General features: G+C 43.6%; 1 protein-coding gene across 2 annotated transcripts in view; it reads left to right on the forward strand.

The window, feature by feature from the left end:
- The first annotated feature begins 415 nt into the window (after window positions 1–415).
- Window positions 416–13,429, forward strand: part of ADCY1 (adenylate cyclase 1) — a 1,189,286-nt gene continuing 1,176,272 nt past the window's right edge. For both annotated transcript variants that reach the window (XM_075315022.1, XM_075315023.1), the window contains exon 1: window positions 416–1,344. In XM_075315022.1, the coding sequence (XP_075171137.1) occupies window positions 736–1,344 (609 nt within the window). In that variant the 5' untranslated portion in view covers window positions 416–735. The remainder of the gene's footprint in view (window positions 1,345–13,429) is intronic.

The following is a 13,429-nucleotide window of genomic DNA, read 5'->3' on the forward strand; positions in this document are numbered from 1 at the left end:
GGCGGGAAAACGCAGGACAGGGCACTAGTCTTCTCACAGTTTATTAACTCTTTTGATCCTGGTTCTATTCCCCACCAATTCACATCAGCTCTGCATAGTCTCCCGCTGTCACCAGACTAAGCTGAGGTGACAACTCCTCGCCGCCGCTACCTACCGAGCCCCGGGCACAGCACAGACTCTGCCAGTAATAGGCTTTGTGCCGTGGTGCCGCCTCCTCATTATGACGCTTAGGTAACGGCCTAATCCTAACTAATGGCAGCGCCTGCCCTTCTCCTCGCAGGTCCAGGGGAGGGGGGAGGAGAGGACTCAAACGTGCTCATGTTGTCAAATCTGTGTGTTGTGCTTGTCAATCTGTTGAGATTGTGGAGACGTGTCTGGCTTCTCCGGCTCCCAGTGCGCAGCCGCCAGCGCCGGGTGCCATGCTCCTGGGTGTAGGAAGGGGATTACCTCTCATTCCATTTCCCAGCTTTCTCACCTAGTTGCTTGTGTGTGGCCGTTCTTCCTGGCCATTGGCCGCGTCTCCCCGGCCGGCACATTGGCCGCTTCTCTCTGGCCGGCACATTGGCCGCTTCTCTCTGGCCGGCACATTGGCAGCCGTCTCCCCTGCCAGCCCGTCTGTCAGTGGTCTGCCTGTGTGAGTGCAGGTCGGTGCGCTCCATGCCTGTGCGTATGCTCAGCTGATCGCTCGGCAGCTCGGATGAGCGGCAGGGAAGGACTCGTCGTCTCGTCGGCTTTATGAATGGCACCGCTATGGAGGAAATACCGTTTCAGAAAGTCAAAACCAGAAGGAAGAAGTGCCGCTGCTCCCCCGCCTCCCCTCTGGATGCCATCGCATGCGAGGACGAGTTTGACTGCAAGGAGCTGGAGTCCCTGTTCCACAATTACAACCTGAAGCTGGAGCAGACCTCGACCTTGAAGGCGCTGGCTGTGCTGATTATCATGACGGCCACCCTGGCGCTGGTGGAGCTGCTGTCCGGCCCCAGCCTCAGCATCTCCAAGGGCTCTCACCCCGTGCACTGCATCATCTTTGTGTCCATGTTCATCGTCACCAATGTGAAGTACCTGCAGGTAACGCAGCTGCAGCAGATCGTCAAGCTCACCTTGCTCTTCAGCTTCACTTTCGCCTTCCTGTGCTGCCCCTTCTCCCTGGGAGCCTATGGCTTGGAGCCCCCCACATCGTCAGACCAAGGAATGTGGCAGCTCATGCTGGTGACGTTTGTGTCCTATGCCCTGCTGCCAGTGAGGACCCTGTTGGCCATCGTGTTTGGGTTCATGGTGTCTGTGTCTCACATCATTGTCACAGCAACATCTGTGAGTGTGAAGAGCCCGAAGCTGTGGAGAACGGTGAGTGGGCTGCGTGCTGTCCGTGGTGCTGAGACGTCCTGCCTGCAGATGCCACTGCGGGCCCCACCACAGTGTGATTAGCCACTGTATGATTAGCCACTGCGGGCCCCACCACACTGTGTGATTAGCCACTGTATGATTAGCCACTGCGGGGCCCACCACAGTGTGATTAGCCACTGTATGATCAGCCACTGTATGATTAGCCACTGCGGGCCCCACCACAGTGTGATTAGCCACTGTATGATTAGCCACTGTATGATTAGCCACTGCGGGGCCCACCACACTGTGTGATTAGCCACTGTATGATCAGCCACTGTATGATTAGCCACTGCGGGCCCCACCACAGTGTGATTAGCCACTGTATGATCAGCCACTGTATGATTAGCCACTGCGGGCCCCACCACACTGTGTGATTAGCCACTGTATGATTAGCCACTGTATGATCAGCCACTGTATGATTAGCCACTGCGGGCCCCACCACACTGTGTGATTAGCCACTGTATGATCAGCCACTGTATGATTAGCCACTGCGGGCCCCACCACAGTGTGATTAGCCACTGTATGATTAGCCACTGTATGATTAGCCACTGCGGGGCCCACCACACTGTGTGATTAGCCACTGTATGATCAGCCACTGTATGATTAGCCACTGCGGGCCCCACCACAGTGTGATTAGCCACTGTATGATTAGCCACTGTATGATTAGCCACTGCGGGGCCCACCACACTGTGTGATTAGCCACTGTATGATCAGCCACTGTATGATTAGCCACTGCGGGCCCCACCACAGTGTGATTAGCCACTGTATGATCAGCCACTGTATGATTAGCCACTGCGGGCCCCACCACACTGTGTGATTAGCCACTGTATGATTAGCCACTGTATGATCAGCCACTGTATGATTAGCCACTGCGGGCCCCACCACACTGTGTGATTAGCCACTGTATGATCAGCCACTGTATGATTAGCCACTGCGGGCCCCACCACAGTGTGATTAGCCACTGTATGATTAGCCACTGTATGATTAGCCACTGCGGGGCCCACCACACTGTGTGATTAGCCACTGTATGATCAGCCACTGTATGATTAGCCACTGCGGGCCCCACCACAGTGTGATTAGCCACTGTATGATCAGCCACTGTATGATTAGCCACTGCGGGCCCCACCACACTGTGTGATTAGCCACTGTATGATTAGCCACTGTATGATCAGCCACTGTATGATTAGCCACTGCGGGCCCCACCACACTGTGTGATTAGCCACTGTATGATTAGCCGCTATGTGTATAGCTGTTCTCCAGTACTGATCTTACTCCATAGCCGCCTCTTCTGAGGTGTACAGGCAAACTGCCTCCGCTTCTTTCCAGATATCTCTGGTGTGTATGGGAGGCTTCAGGCAGCCCTAAATCTCCCACACTCCTGAGATAGGGTCTTCTGTCCTCATGTAACTCCATGTCTGGTCCAGTGTCCATAATACCGGCTTATGAGGCACCCATATCACAGCTGGGAAAATGGCCTATGCCTCATTCACACCTTCACTTTTCAGTAACTCATCAGCTTTTCAGTCCAGTATAATACAAAGGACACACTATATGTATATTGCCTGAATTGGATGAAAGCACTGATCCCATACAGCAGTGTGATGAGGCCTAAGGCTGGGGATGAAGACTAGCATTTAACAGTGAGACCACTGTTATTCCGAAGGGGAACGTGTCACACGTAGCTTATATAAGGTGTGTTCTGCACATATTATCAATATTATGATTATTTAACCCCCTCATGCCAAAGCCAGCTATCATTTTTGCACTTTTGATTGTAAACCCCTTGTAAGAGCCTCATTTTGTAGACTTCCATCCATACAATGGCTGGTTTTGAGTGATAACATGACACAGTGCATAAGGGAAACATTCCAGGTATAATCAATAACACCTGCACTTCCACCAGTGGTTTTAGGATTTTACTTTTACAGTATTCATTGTGGGATAGGAGTGACTCGCTGCATGATTATGTTGGTAGCCAACTGCTATAGTTTTTTTTTCTTTTTATTTTAATAGCAAAGGAAATTGAGAAACTTGTATAAAAATAAAAATGGTTTGTACTGCCATTCTCTGCAATCCATAACGTTTTCTCCCTGTCTCTTGAGCTGTGTTAGTGGCTTTTTTGTGGCAATCTGTCCATTTTATTGATATAATTTTGGATGCATGCAATGCTATGATCACTTTTCATTGCTTTTTTTTTCTGAAGTTTGGCAAATGAAAAACAGCAATTCTATTAGATTTTTTTTCTGCTTTAGGGTATTTACTATACTAGTTAATTTTAAGTTATAATTTTATATGTTGATAGATTGGACTGCTTGTTTTTTTACTTGTTTAAGGTCAATTTTGAATAGAGGGAAAAAAGTGATTACAATTTTTATCATCTGATCACTTGTTCTATGTTAGTATATAACTAAAATGATTGTCTCCTATGAATCCCAGTCTGTGGTTGGGCTTCATAGGAGAACCAACATGCCAGCCAACAAGTTGCCATCTGTTATGCCAACCAGTTGCCACCCTGTTCACTGCATCACAGGGACTACACCATGAATACCACTGTCAGACTGTGACAGCGGTATTTAAGTGGTTAGCATAGGCTTTGATTGCTGCTGTAGCACCGCTGACATCTACCTGGTGTGGTGCGGCTCAGCTCATGGTTCTGCACCTAAATTGCGCTGTACATATAGATTTTGAAATTGACTCAACAAGTTTTCTGAGGAGTGTGACAAAAAGATGTTTTGTTACTACTGTTGCATACTGTAAAGTTTTGAGTCATGTTGGAATTTCTGCAAAATTGTCATATACAATTTATTTCCACATCATAACTGTAACTTTCATGCAGTTTTAAGTTGTCATCAATTGTAGAATCAATTGTAGAAGAAACAGGAAAAAAACTTCACAAAAAGTGATCCTCATAAAAGGTACAATCAAATCAATAGAATAGGATATAATAAAATAATTACTTATCTAGTGACGTATACACCCCAATCTAAGATTAGTACATTTTGGTAACAAACCAGCATAATATCTTTGTAAACATAGGAAATTAGCACATATGATCCCTATAAACCGATATGGATATTGTATATAAATATATGGAAAAAGAATAGTATGCAAAAAAAAATGTGAAAATTGTAACCACATGACAGAATATACTAACATACCGTAAGAGTAATTCAATTTTTGCACAATTTGTTACTATGCAAAAAGTTGATTTCATCTGTGTAAAAAACAGGGTAATACACCAAAAAGGTAAGAAAGATGAGTTTCATATAAACAGACACAGTGGTCTTAATAAATATCCAAGCATTCAATGGAACAATGGAAGAGTGCAAGTTTAAAGAGATTCCATACCCATGAATAAAGTGCTTCCTGGTACAGGTAAGAGGTCCACCTAAAAATATCGCCCAAAAAAAGGAGTTTACAGTAAGTAGACACATACCAATAAGAGATAGGCCTTGCTCACATTAGCTTAACGTTAGTCAATGACGCAGAGCAGATCTGCAAGCTTTGCCTCAGCTCTAATCCGACTGCGATTGGCAGCATATCTCGGCTCACTTGCACCTATACAAGTCTATGGGTGTGTGTGTGAAACATCAGATTGCACTCAGATGACATTTGTGTTCAGTCTGATATACGCTGAGGCAGATAATAGTGGGATTAATCTCTCCCTCCTCTCCACACCTTTGATCCGATGCTTGTATGTGAGAGAATCGGAGGACAGTGAATGCCACTTTGTTCAATCTCGCAGCAGAGATTGAGCCGAGTGTCATTACAATATCATATCTCATGCTTTCCCATCGAATGCTATGTGGTCGTCTGACCCCGGCTTTCATTTGTGTGTTTTATGGTAGCCAGTTTTCACATTACCATGTTTCCTCAGAAAATATGACAGGCTCCTATATTATTTTTTGCTCCGAAAGATGGGCTAGGGCTTATTTTCAGGGATTGTCTTATGTTTTTCCATGAACAACAACTCACATACATTTTTGAACAAAAAAAAATTAACATTTATTAAAATATAGTCATATTGCATTCTGGAGCATCAACATAACTTTCCAAACACTGTGTGTAACGTGTCAGTCTGTGCTATCTATCCATCTATCTACATCTATCTATCCCTCTATCTATCTATCTATCTATCTATCTATCCACACACTGCACACGCATACCTGCCTACCTCCTCTTCAGCATTAGATCCCTGGAGTAAGTTTTGGTGACAACCTAGTCACATGATGTAATGTCACAAAGGTCCTCTTGCAGTGTTATCTTCAGGATAGAAACGCTGAGGACCCTAGGAGAATGGGGACCCTGTGAAATTGCCCAGTTTGGTCTCCTTTCCCCCTAATGCCAGTCCTATATACCAGCTTGTCTCCTGTACTGTTCCTTTAGACTCCTGCAATTAAAAGACCTGTGGTCCATTGACTGTGAAGTCAAAGGTCCTTAAACAATCTGAACCTCAGAATAAAACTGCTGAGGTCCCTGAGAGAGTGGGGGCCCTGGGAAATGTTGCAGTTTGTCTTCCCCTATCACCAGCCCTGACTGTAACTAGGGCTTATTTTTGGAGTAGGACTTATATTTGAAGCATACTCCAAAAATCCTGTAAAATAATGCAAGGGCTTATTTTCGGAGTAGGTCTTATTTTCGGGGAAACGGTATGTATGTTTTCATTTTTGCTGTTCAGTGTAGATAACTGTATGTTAACTGACTTTTCATGATAATTTGTAAATGATTGAATGGAAGCAGATGAAACAGGATGTCTCTTGTAGAGCAATTCCTAAATAAGTTATTCAGCTTTATGTCAATAGTTTTCCCTTTCTGTATGCTGGTTATGCTCTGTATAAAGGAATATAACTTGTTTCACTTTCCCATTATTTTCAAAATCTCTGCTGCTTGTAACCAGTAAATTCAAATTCCACATACTTTCACCAGTATGTGGGACATCACACCTCACAGACCAATATAGTATAAACTATAGCTGGCATGGGTGGAAGTTTTCAACTAGCATAAATAGGAGAGGAGCTAATGCGATAGGCCTACCCGCATCATGTGACCAAATGAGCAAGCAGACCAGCAGATATTTACTCTTGCCTTTGAATCAGCAGATAGCAGGCCGACATCCAAGTCTGCTTGTTTTGATCCCAGACACCGGAGAAACCAATGGGTGTAGTGTCAGAATCTGCAATCTGAACAGCGCCCAACGTTACCATGACAAGTTAGTGAAGTTTGTGCAAAACTCTGTGACACCAGCATGTTGCATGGGTTAAAATATAGAATTCAGGGATGCTTGTCTTGTCAAGGTTTGATCTGTTGTCTGTTTGCTGTTTGCTTAAGCACCAAGACTTATCAATGCTCGGACTACAATGTCATGCACGTGGCAGTCGGGCACACCCCCTCCACTGATTGACACCACTGTCATCAATTTACAATCTAATAAGAGCCTGGTGTGGGTGGGAAGCTCTCGCAGCTTTACTACATTGCTAAATCTAAAAATTCTGATTGTGTCAGAACGGCTGCAACCAGTAACCGAAGTGATACATCGCTGGATTCAGGATCTATCTGCCTGCATCATGCTGGTCTCACATGAGGTAGCAAAGACCTGGTGACAGATTCCCTTTAAAGGTGTTATTTAGCCTTTAAAAATTGTTGACTTATCCTTAGGATAAGCCATCAATATTAGATTGGTGGAGTTCCAAATATCGGCACCATTCAGATGAGTTGTGTGAAGGCTGCTTTGAACTTGAAGGAAGCAAAATGAGGTCAGCTCACCTGCATTCGGACTTTTCTTTCCATGCAGCACGGAAAACATCCTGTCCAGAGTGAAAACTGTAGCAAAAAGAAAAAATCCAGCTTCCAAGGTTTAGATAAAATTTTAAGTATAGAAAAGATACCTTTTCCTCTTTGGATTTTAATTAGTATGTCTGCATTAAAGACTGAAATTTTATCCAAACCTTGGAAGCTGGATTTTTTCTTTTTTGCTTTGAACTTGCCTTTCCATGTTTTATTGTTTGTATGATGTTACCACTATGGCAGGTGATTGCTATTTTGCTGAGAAATGACCATAAAGTAGAGCCAGAGTAGTAGTTGAAAGCTGCCGAGGATCAGTGAGAATATTATTTATTACTTTAGTAGTTATCTTAGCATGAAAATGTAAACCTTCACAATTTTCTTAACCTCTTGGTAAGTTATTTTTTTTAAACTTTAAAATGATTAGATGAAAGGAGTCCTCCACTTTATCTATAGTTTAATAAATATGTTAGGGATATGATTTAGTGGCACATACTAACATAAGAGTATTACAGAGTGTACTCCGAGACGTTTGGGTGCAATTTTTCTCAGTGACTGCACAGTTCTCCTGTTCTTAAGAAGGCCGCTAGTGTATGTTTTTCACTCACATTACCAAAGGTGTAAAAAATAAAGCAGCCAAGTAGTCTACTTTTAACAAACATTTGTTAAAAAATGGCTCATTCTTAGATTGTATTCAGTGTTTTAAAGTATTTTAAAACAGCTTTTGAGCAGTTTCAAAAACAATTTAAGAAAAGATTGCATCAGGAAATGTTCAATTTTTGAAGGAATTTTTCTTTTCTTGATGCATTTCCTGAAGTGGTTTTGGAAGATGTTTTTCCTGAAGCATTCTTTTTCATCCTTTTGAATTGAATTTGCGTAGTTTTGAGAGGTTTCCTTCAGATCTGCTTCAAAGAAGTGACTTTCATTTTTTTCCATCAATCGCTTTTCAAAACCTCTGTAGGAAATAAACCCTCAAAAAACGTCTTGTAAAAATAATGAAGTGGGTCTCTCATAGAAACAACTGTGATGATATTTCCAATTTTTTTAAAGTATTTTTAGAAGGTTTTGAAGAGGATCCTCAGTAAAAAAAAAAAGTCACTGGGAGCCTAATGTAAAGAGCTCAATGAATTTGAGTGATACTGTAATATATTATTTAAACAAGTCTGTGTGTAAACTTTATTTTCTTTCTAGTTCAATCAAATGTCAATGGTATCACTGAGAAGTGCAAGCTGTAAGGAACAACTGCAACTCAGCCATGAGCTGGCAGACCCCGTAAAATATAGGGTTAAAGTGCTTGCCCCATAAGCAAAATACATTTTAACCCAATTTTGTCCTTAAAGGGGTGGTTCACCCATATTTTTTATTGTCTAGTTCGATATTATATTGAGAAACAATGTTTCTCTCAAATACCTTGTGTTGGCAATAGTGCCTGGAGAGACGCTATTGCAGACCGCTGTTCTCGCTCCAGTGACGTCACCGTCAAGTGCTGCACACGTCACATCCGTGCGGCTGGCTGTATTCTTCCTCACTCACTGAGCTGTGAGTGGTGTTTTTCACCGCTGTCACAGCCCATCTGCTCCCCCTCCCTCCTCCCCCTCCCTCAAAGCACAGCCCGTCGCGTCTCTTGCTTGCAGCAAAGAATACAGCCGCCTGCATGGATGTGACGTGTGCAGCACTTGACGGAGACGTCACTGGAGCGGGAACAGCGGTCTGCAATAGCACCTCTCAAAGGCACTATTGCCAACACAAGGTATTTGAGAGAAACATTGTTTCTCAATATAATATCGATCTGGACAATAAAAAATATGGGTGAACCACTCTTTTAATGCCCAGGCCAAATTTTACAATTCTGACCAGTTTCAATTTATGACGTTATAACTCTGGAATGCTACAATGGATCCCAGTGATTCTATGAGTGATGTTTTGTGACACATTGTACTTCATGATAGTGGTACATTTTGTATGATATCTTTTGTGCATATTTGTGAAAAAAATCTGAAATTTGGCAAAAATATTGAAAATGTTTGCAATATTTGACTTATTTTTTAAAACTAGTGAGTTAAGTCACACAAAATAGGTAATGAATTACAGTTCCCACTTGTCTACTTTACATCAGCATAATTTTTGGAACTTATTTTTTTTTTTGTTAGGAAGTTAGAAGGTTTTGAAGTTCATCAGCAATTTCTCAAAACAGTTTGAAGTGACTTTGAGATGCCTAGGTGACAGAAAATACCAAACGTGACACCATTCTAAAAACCGCAGCTCTCAAGGTGCTCAATACCACATACAAGACATTTATTAACTCTTCAGGTGCTTCACAGGAATGAATGCAATGTGGAATGAAGAAATAAATAAGTTTAAATTTTACCTAAAAATGTTGTTTTAGCCTCAATTTATTCACTTTTACAAGGGATGACATGACAAAATAGACCCCAAAGTTTGTTACTCAGTTTCTTCTGAACGCGCCAATACCCCATATGTGGTTATAAGCCTCTATTTGGACAAACAGAGGGCTCGGAACAAAAGAGCAATATTTGAATTTTATAACAAATTTGGCTGTAATTGATTGCAGGCACCATGTCGCATTTGCAGGGCCCCTAAGGCACCTAACAGCAGAAACCCTTCTCAAGTGACCCCATTCTCTAAACTATACCCCTCAAGAATTTTATTCAGGGATATAATGAGCATTTTGAACGGACATGTACTTCAAAGAATTTGATAACATTAAGTCGTCATATTGAAAATGTTCATTTTTTTCACAAAAATGTTGCTTTACCACTAAATTTCTTATTTTTTGAAGAGGCAACACCAAAAAGTGGACCCCACAGTTTCTTACACAATTTCTTATGAGAGCAGGGATATCCCACGTGTGGTCAGGAGCCTCTGTTTGGACAATCGGAGGGTTAGGAACAGAAGGAACACCATTTAAATTTTGGAAAAGCTGAAATAAAGTGCGGGCACCTTGTCACATTTGCAGGGCCTCTAAGGTACCTACGCTGCAGAAATTCCTATAAGTGACCCAATTGTGGAAACTAGACCCCTCAAGGATTTTATTCAGGGGTATAGTGAGCATTTTGAACCTTCAGGTACTTCACAGAATTTGATACCATTGGGTTGTCATATTGAAAATTTTCTTTTTTTTTTTTCGCAAAAATGTTGCTTTAGCACAAAATTTTTCACTTTTAGGTTATGTGCCCGCGATCTGGCAATAATGCATCTAGAATGCAGTGTCAGCCCTCCTGTGGAGATGCGAGTGTTGTCTGTGGGAGAATGCAGCTGCCCGTGCCCATGATCTTGGTTCTGCTGACTTTAGCTCTTTTCTCCCAGCTGAGGACACTCTCTTGTCTCTGCAGCATAAATTGACATTCTGCGACTCAGGAGCCACGCCGCATATCAGTTTATGCTGTTGAGAAAACAAGCACAGTGGTCAGGAGATTTATTTTGGACACAGCAAAAACATATATTGTAAACTGGCACCTTATTGTGCCTTTCATGTGGCACTAAAGGGTGTTTAGCCTTGTATTTAGCCAAAACATTTTTTTAAAAAAATGCCTTGGGCTCTCCCTTATTTTTGGTAGCCAGCAAGGGTAAAGCAGATGGCTGAAGTTTGCAGACCACAGCTGTCAGATATACCTGGCTCTGGTATTGTCAGGGTGGGAAGGGCCATGTTTATTTCGCACCTCTAGCCTAAAACTAGCAGGCCCCTACAGCCCCAAAAGTAGTGCATCCATTAGATGCACCAATCCCGTTGCCCTGGAGCAGTGGCAAATGGTAATAATAAGAGGTTTATGCCAGCTGTGTAATGTTAGCTGGCATCAAGCCCTGGGCTTAGTAATGTCTAGGCGTCTATCAGATAACTGACATTATTAACCCAGTCAGTAATAAAACATTTTTTGTAGTCTTTATTTTTTTTTATTTGAAAAAGAAAACACTCTCCATTACATTTCCTCTTTCACCAATTTATTAATAAAAAAGCAAGGAAAACAAATTTAAAAAAAAGCCTCATAAATTCCAGTGTTGTACGGCGTAATCCATTTTGGAGATCCCACAATGACATGGTCTTCCAGCATATGAGGAGCACACTCAGGTAACGCATCCCCCATATTCTGGGAGTGCAGGCACTCTGCTGAGGAGTGCACCTGCAGTGACCTCAGTGAGATTACTGCAGGCACACTCCCTGGGTCATACTGAAGGCAGTGTCAACTGCAGTATCCTCAGTCACCACAGTTTCACTGCTCGCTGAGAGCTGGCTCTCTGCACATGCGACTGCCAGTGTTACAGGAGAGGAGTAGGGGCCGCGGGGGACTCGACGATGCAGTAAGTACCCAGGGAGACCTGGGGAGGACTTTTCTCACCAAAACAGGTCAGATGGAACAGAAAACAGAGGAGGAGGATGATTACAGCGGGCACATAACTCATGCGCCGCCATTTTAGATTCAGGAGAAGGAAGGGGGGAGGGAACGTTGGCCGCATTGGGGACAGGGGGAGGAAATTTCTCTCCCATCTGACATGTTCGATCATGTCAGATGGGAGAGATATCAATTTTTAGTTTCCTTTTACTTGATAACCGTTATATGGCATATACTGTACATATACCTTGACCCGGTTTCTGAAAAACATCCCCACAGCATGATGCTGCCACAACCATGTGTCACTGTGGGGATGGTAATCTTAGGGTGATAAGCTTTGTTGATTTGGCGCCAGATGTTGTTACAAGGGACTATGGTGATAGAGGGAAACCGGGGTCTTAAACTAGAGGGCCCAGTGCTATCCCTATTCTCAGAGATACCCCTAATGGTGGGGGTGTCTGTTTCTCATTGCAGGCACTACTCCTGATCAGCCCTGATCTTATACTTCTCCAGAGGGGGCCAGGACAGGAGTGTGATATAACCCACAGAAATAGACAAACAAGGGAACCAAAACTGTCACACATCACATACAGAGAGAGGTATAAGACAGCAAAAGATTAGGAAGAAAATAAGCGCAGAGTGGAAATAAGATAACAGAAGAACTCCACAACTGGGACACAACAGCACACAGACCAACACAGCAGAAACTATAGTCAGCGTGGGTGGAACGTCTCCAGCCTAAAGGTGGCTTTACATGCTACGAGATCACTAAAGCAATCTTGTTAGGGTCACGGTATTTGTGACGCACATCCGGCCGCTTTAGCGATGTCGTTGCGTATGACACCTATTAGCGAATTTGAATCGTTGCAAAAACGTTCAAAATCGCTAATCAGCGACATGCCCCCCTCTTCCCAAATATCGTTGCTGCTGCAGTAACGATGTTGTTCCTCGTTCCTGCGGCAGCACACATCGCTACGTGTGACACCGCAGGAACGAGGAACCTCACCCTACTTGCGTCCCGCCAGCAATGAGGAAGGAAGAAGGTGGGAGGGATGTTCGTCCCGCTCATCTCCGCCCTTCCGCTTTGGGCGGCTGCTTAGTGACGTCACTGTGACGCTGAACGAACTGCCTCCTTAGAAAGGAGGCGGTTCGCCGGTCATAGCGACGTCGCAGAGCAGGTATGTGCGTGTGACGCTGCCGTAGTGATAATGTTCGCTACGGCAGCGATCACCACATATCGGCTGTATGATGGGGGGGTGCTATCACGCTCGACATCGCTAGCATCGGCTAGCGATGTCGCAGCATGTAAAGCGGCTTTTAGTATGATAGGATCAGATGTGACTGGCTTCTTTACAGTCACTATGGTTTTGGCACCGTGCTAACACGGTACCAAAACCTTTGGCTTCTTTACAACATGTGATCCCAGAAGCCTAACAAGCAGGCTAGCAGAGGTTAACTCCATAAGGTCGAGTTAAGAGAACCACTCAGCACCAGCAGTCTGATTAAATAGGTCTGGAATGAGAGGCATGGGAAAGGGATCTTGAACTGTTATCTGGTTAAGCTCTTGGAAGTCCAGACACATAGGTATTCTAAAATCCTTCTTTTTAACAAAGAAGAAACCCGCAGCCAGAGGAGATGAGGATGGTCTAATTAGTCCATTAGCTAAACTCTCCATAATATACTTTTTAAGAGCTCGTTTCTGAGGGCCTGACAGGTTATACAGTCCCGAACTTGGGCAATTTTGCCACAGGCTTCAACCTTATTGTGCAGTCATAAGGTCTATGCGGCGGCAACTCCTGACAACCACTTCTCAGAGAAGAGATAACCAAAATTTAAGAGAGGATCCGGAAGACTATAGCTGAAATACAGGTTCCTATGCACTATGCAGTATTCCTTACAGTTCAAGCACCATATAA

Source organism: Anomaloglossus baeobatrachus, chromosome 6, assembly GCF_048569485.1.
Source record: "Anomaloglossus baeobatrachus isolate aAnoBae1 chromosome 6, aAnoBae1.hap1, whole genome shotgun sequence".
Lineage (NCBI taxonomy): Eukaryota > Metazoa > Chordata > Amphibia > Anura > Aromobatidae > Anomaloglossus > Anomaloglossus baeobatrachus.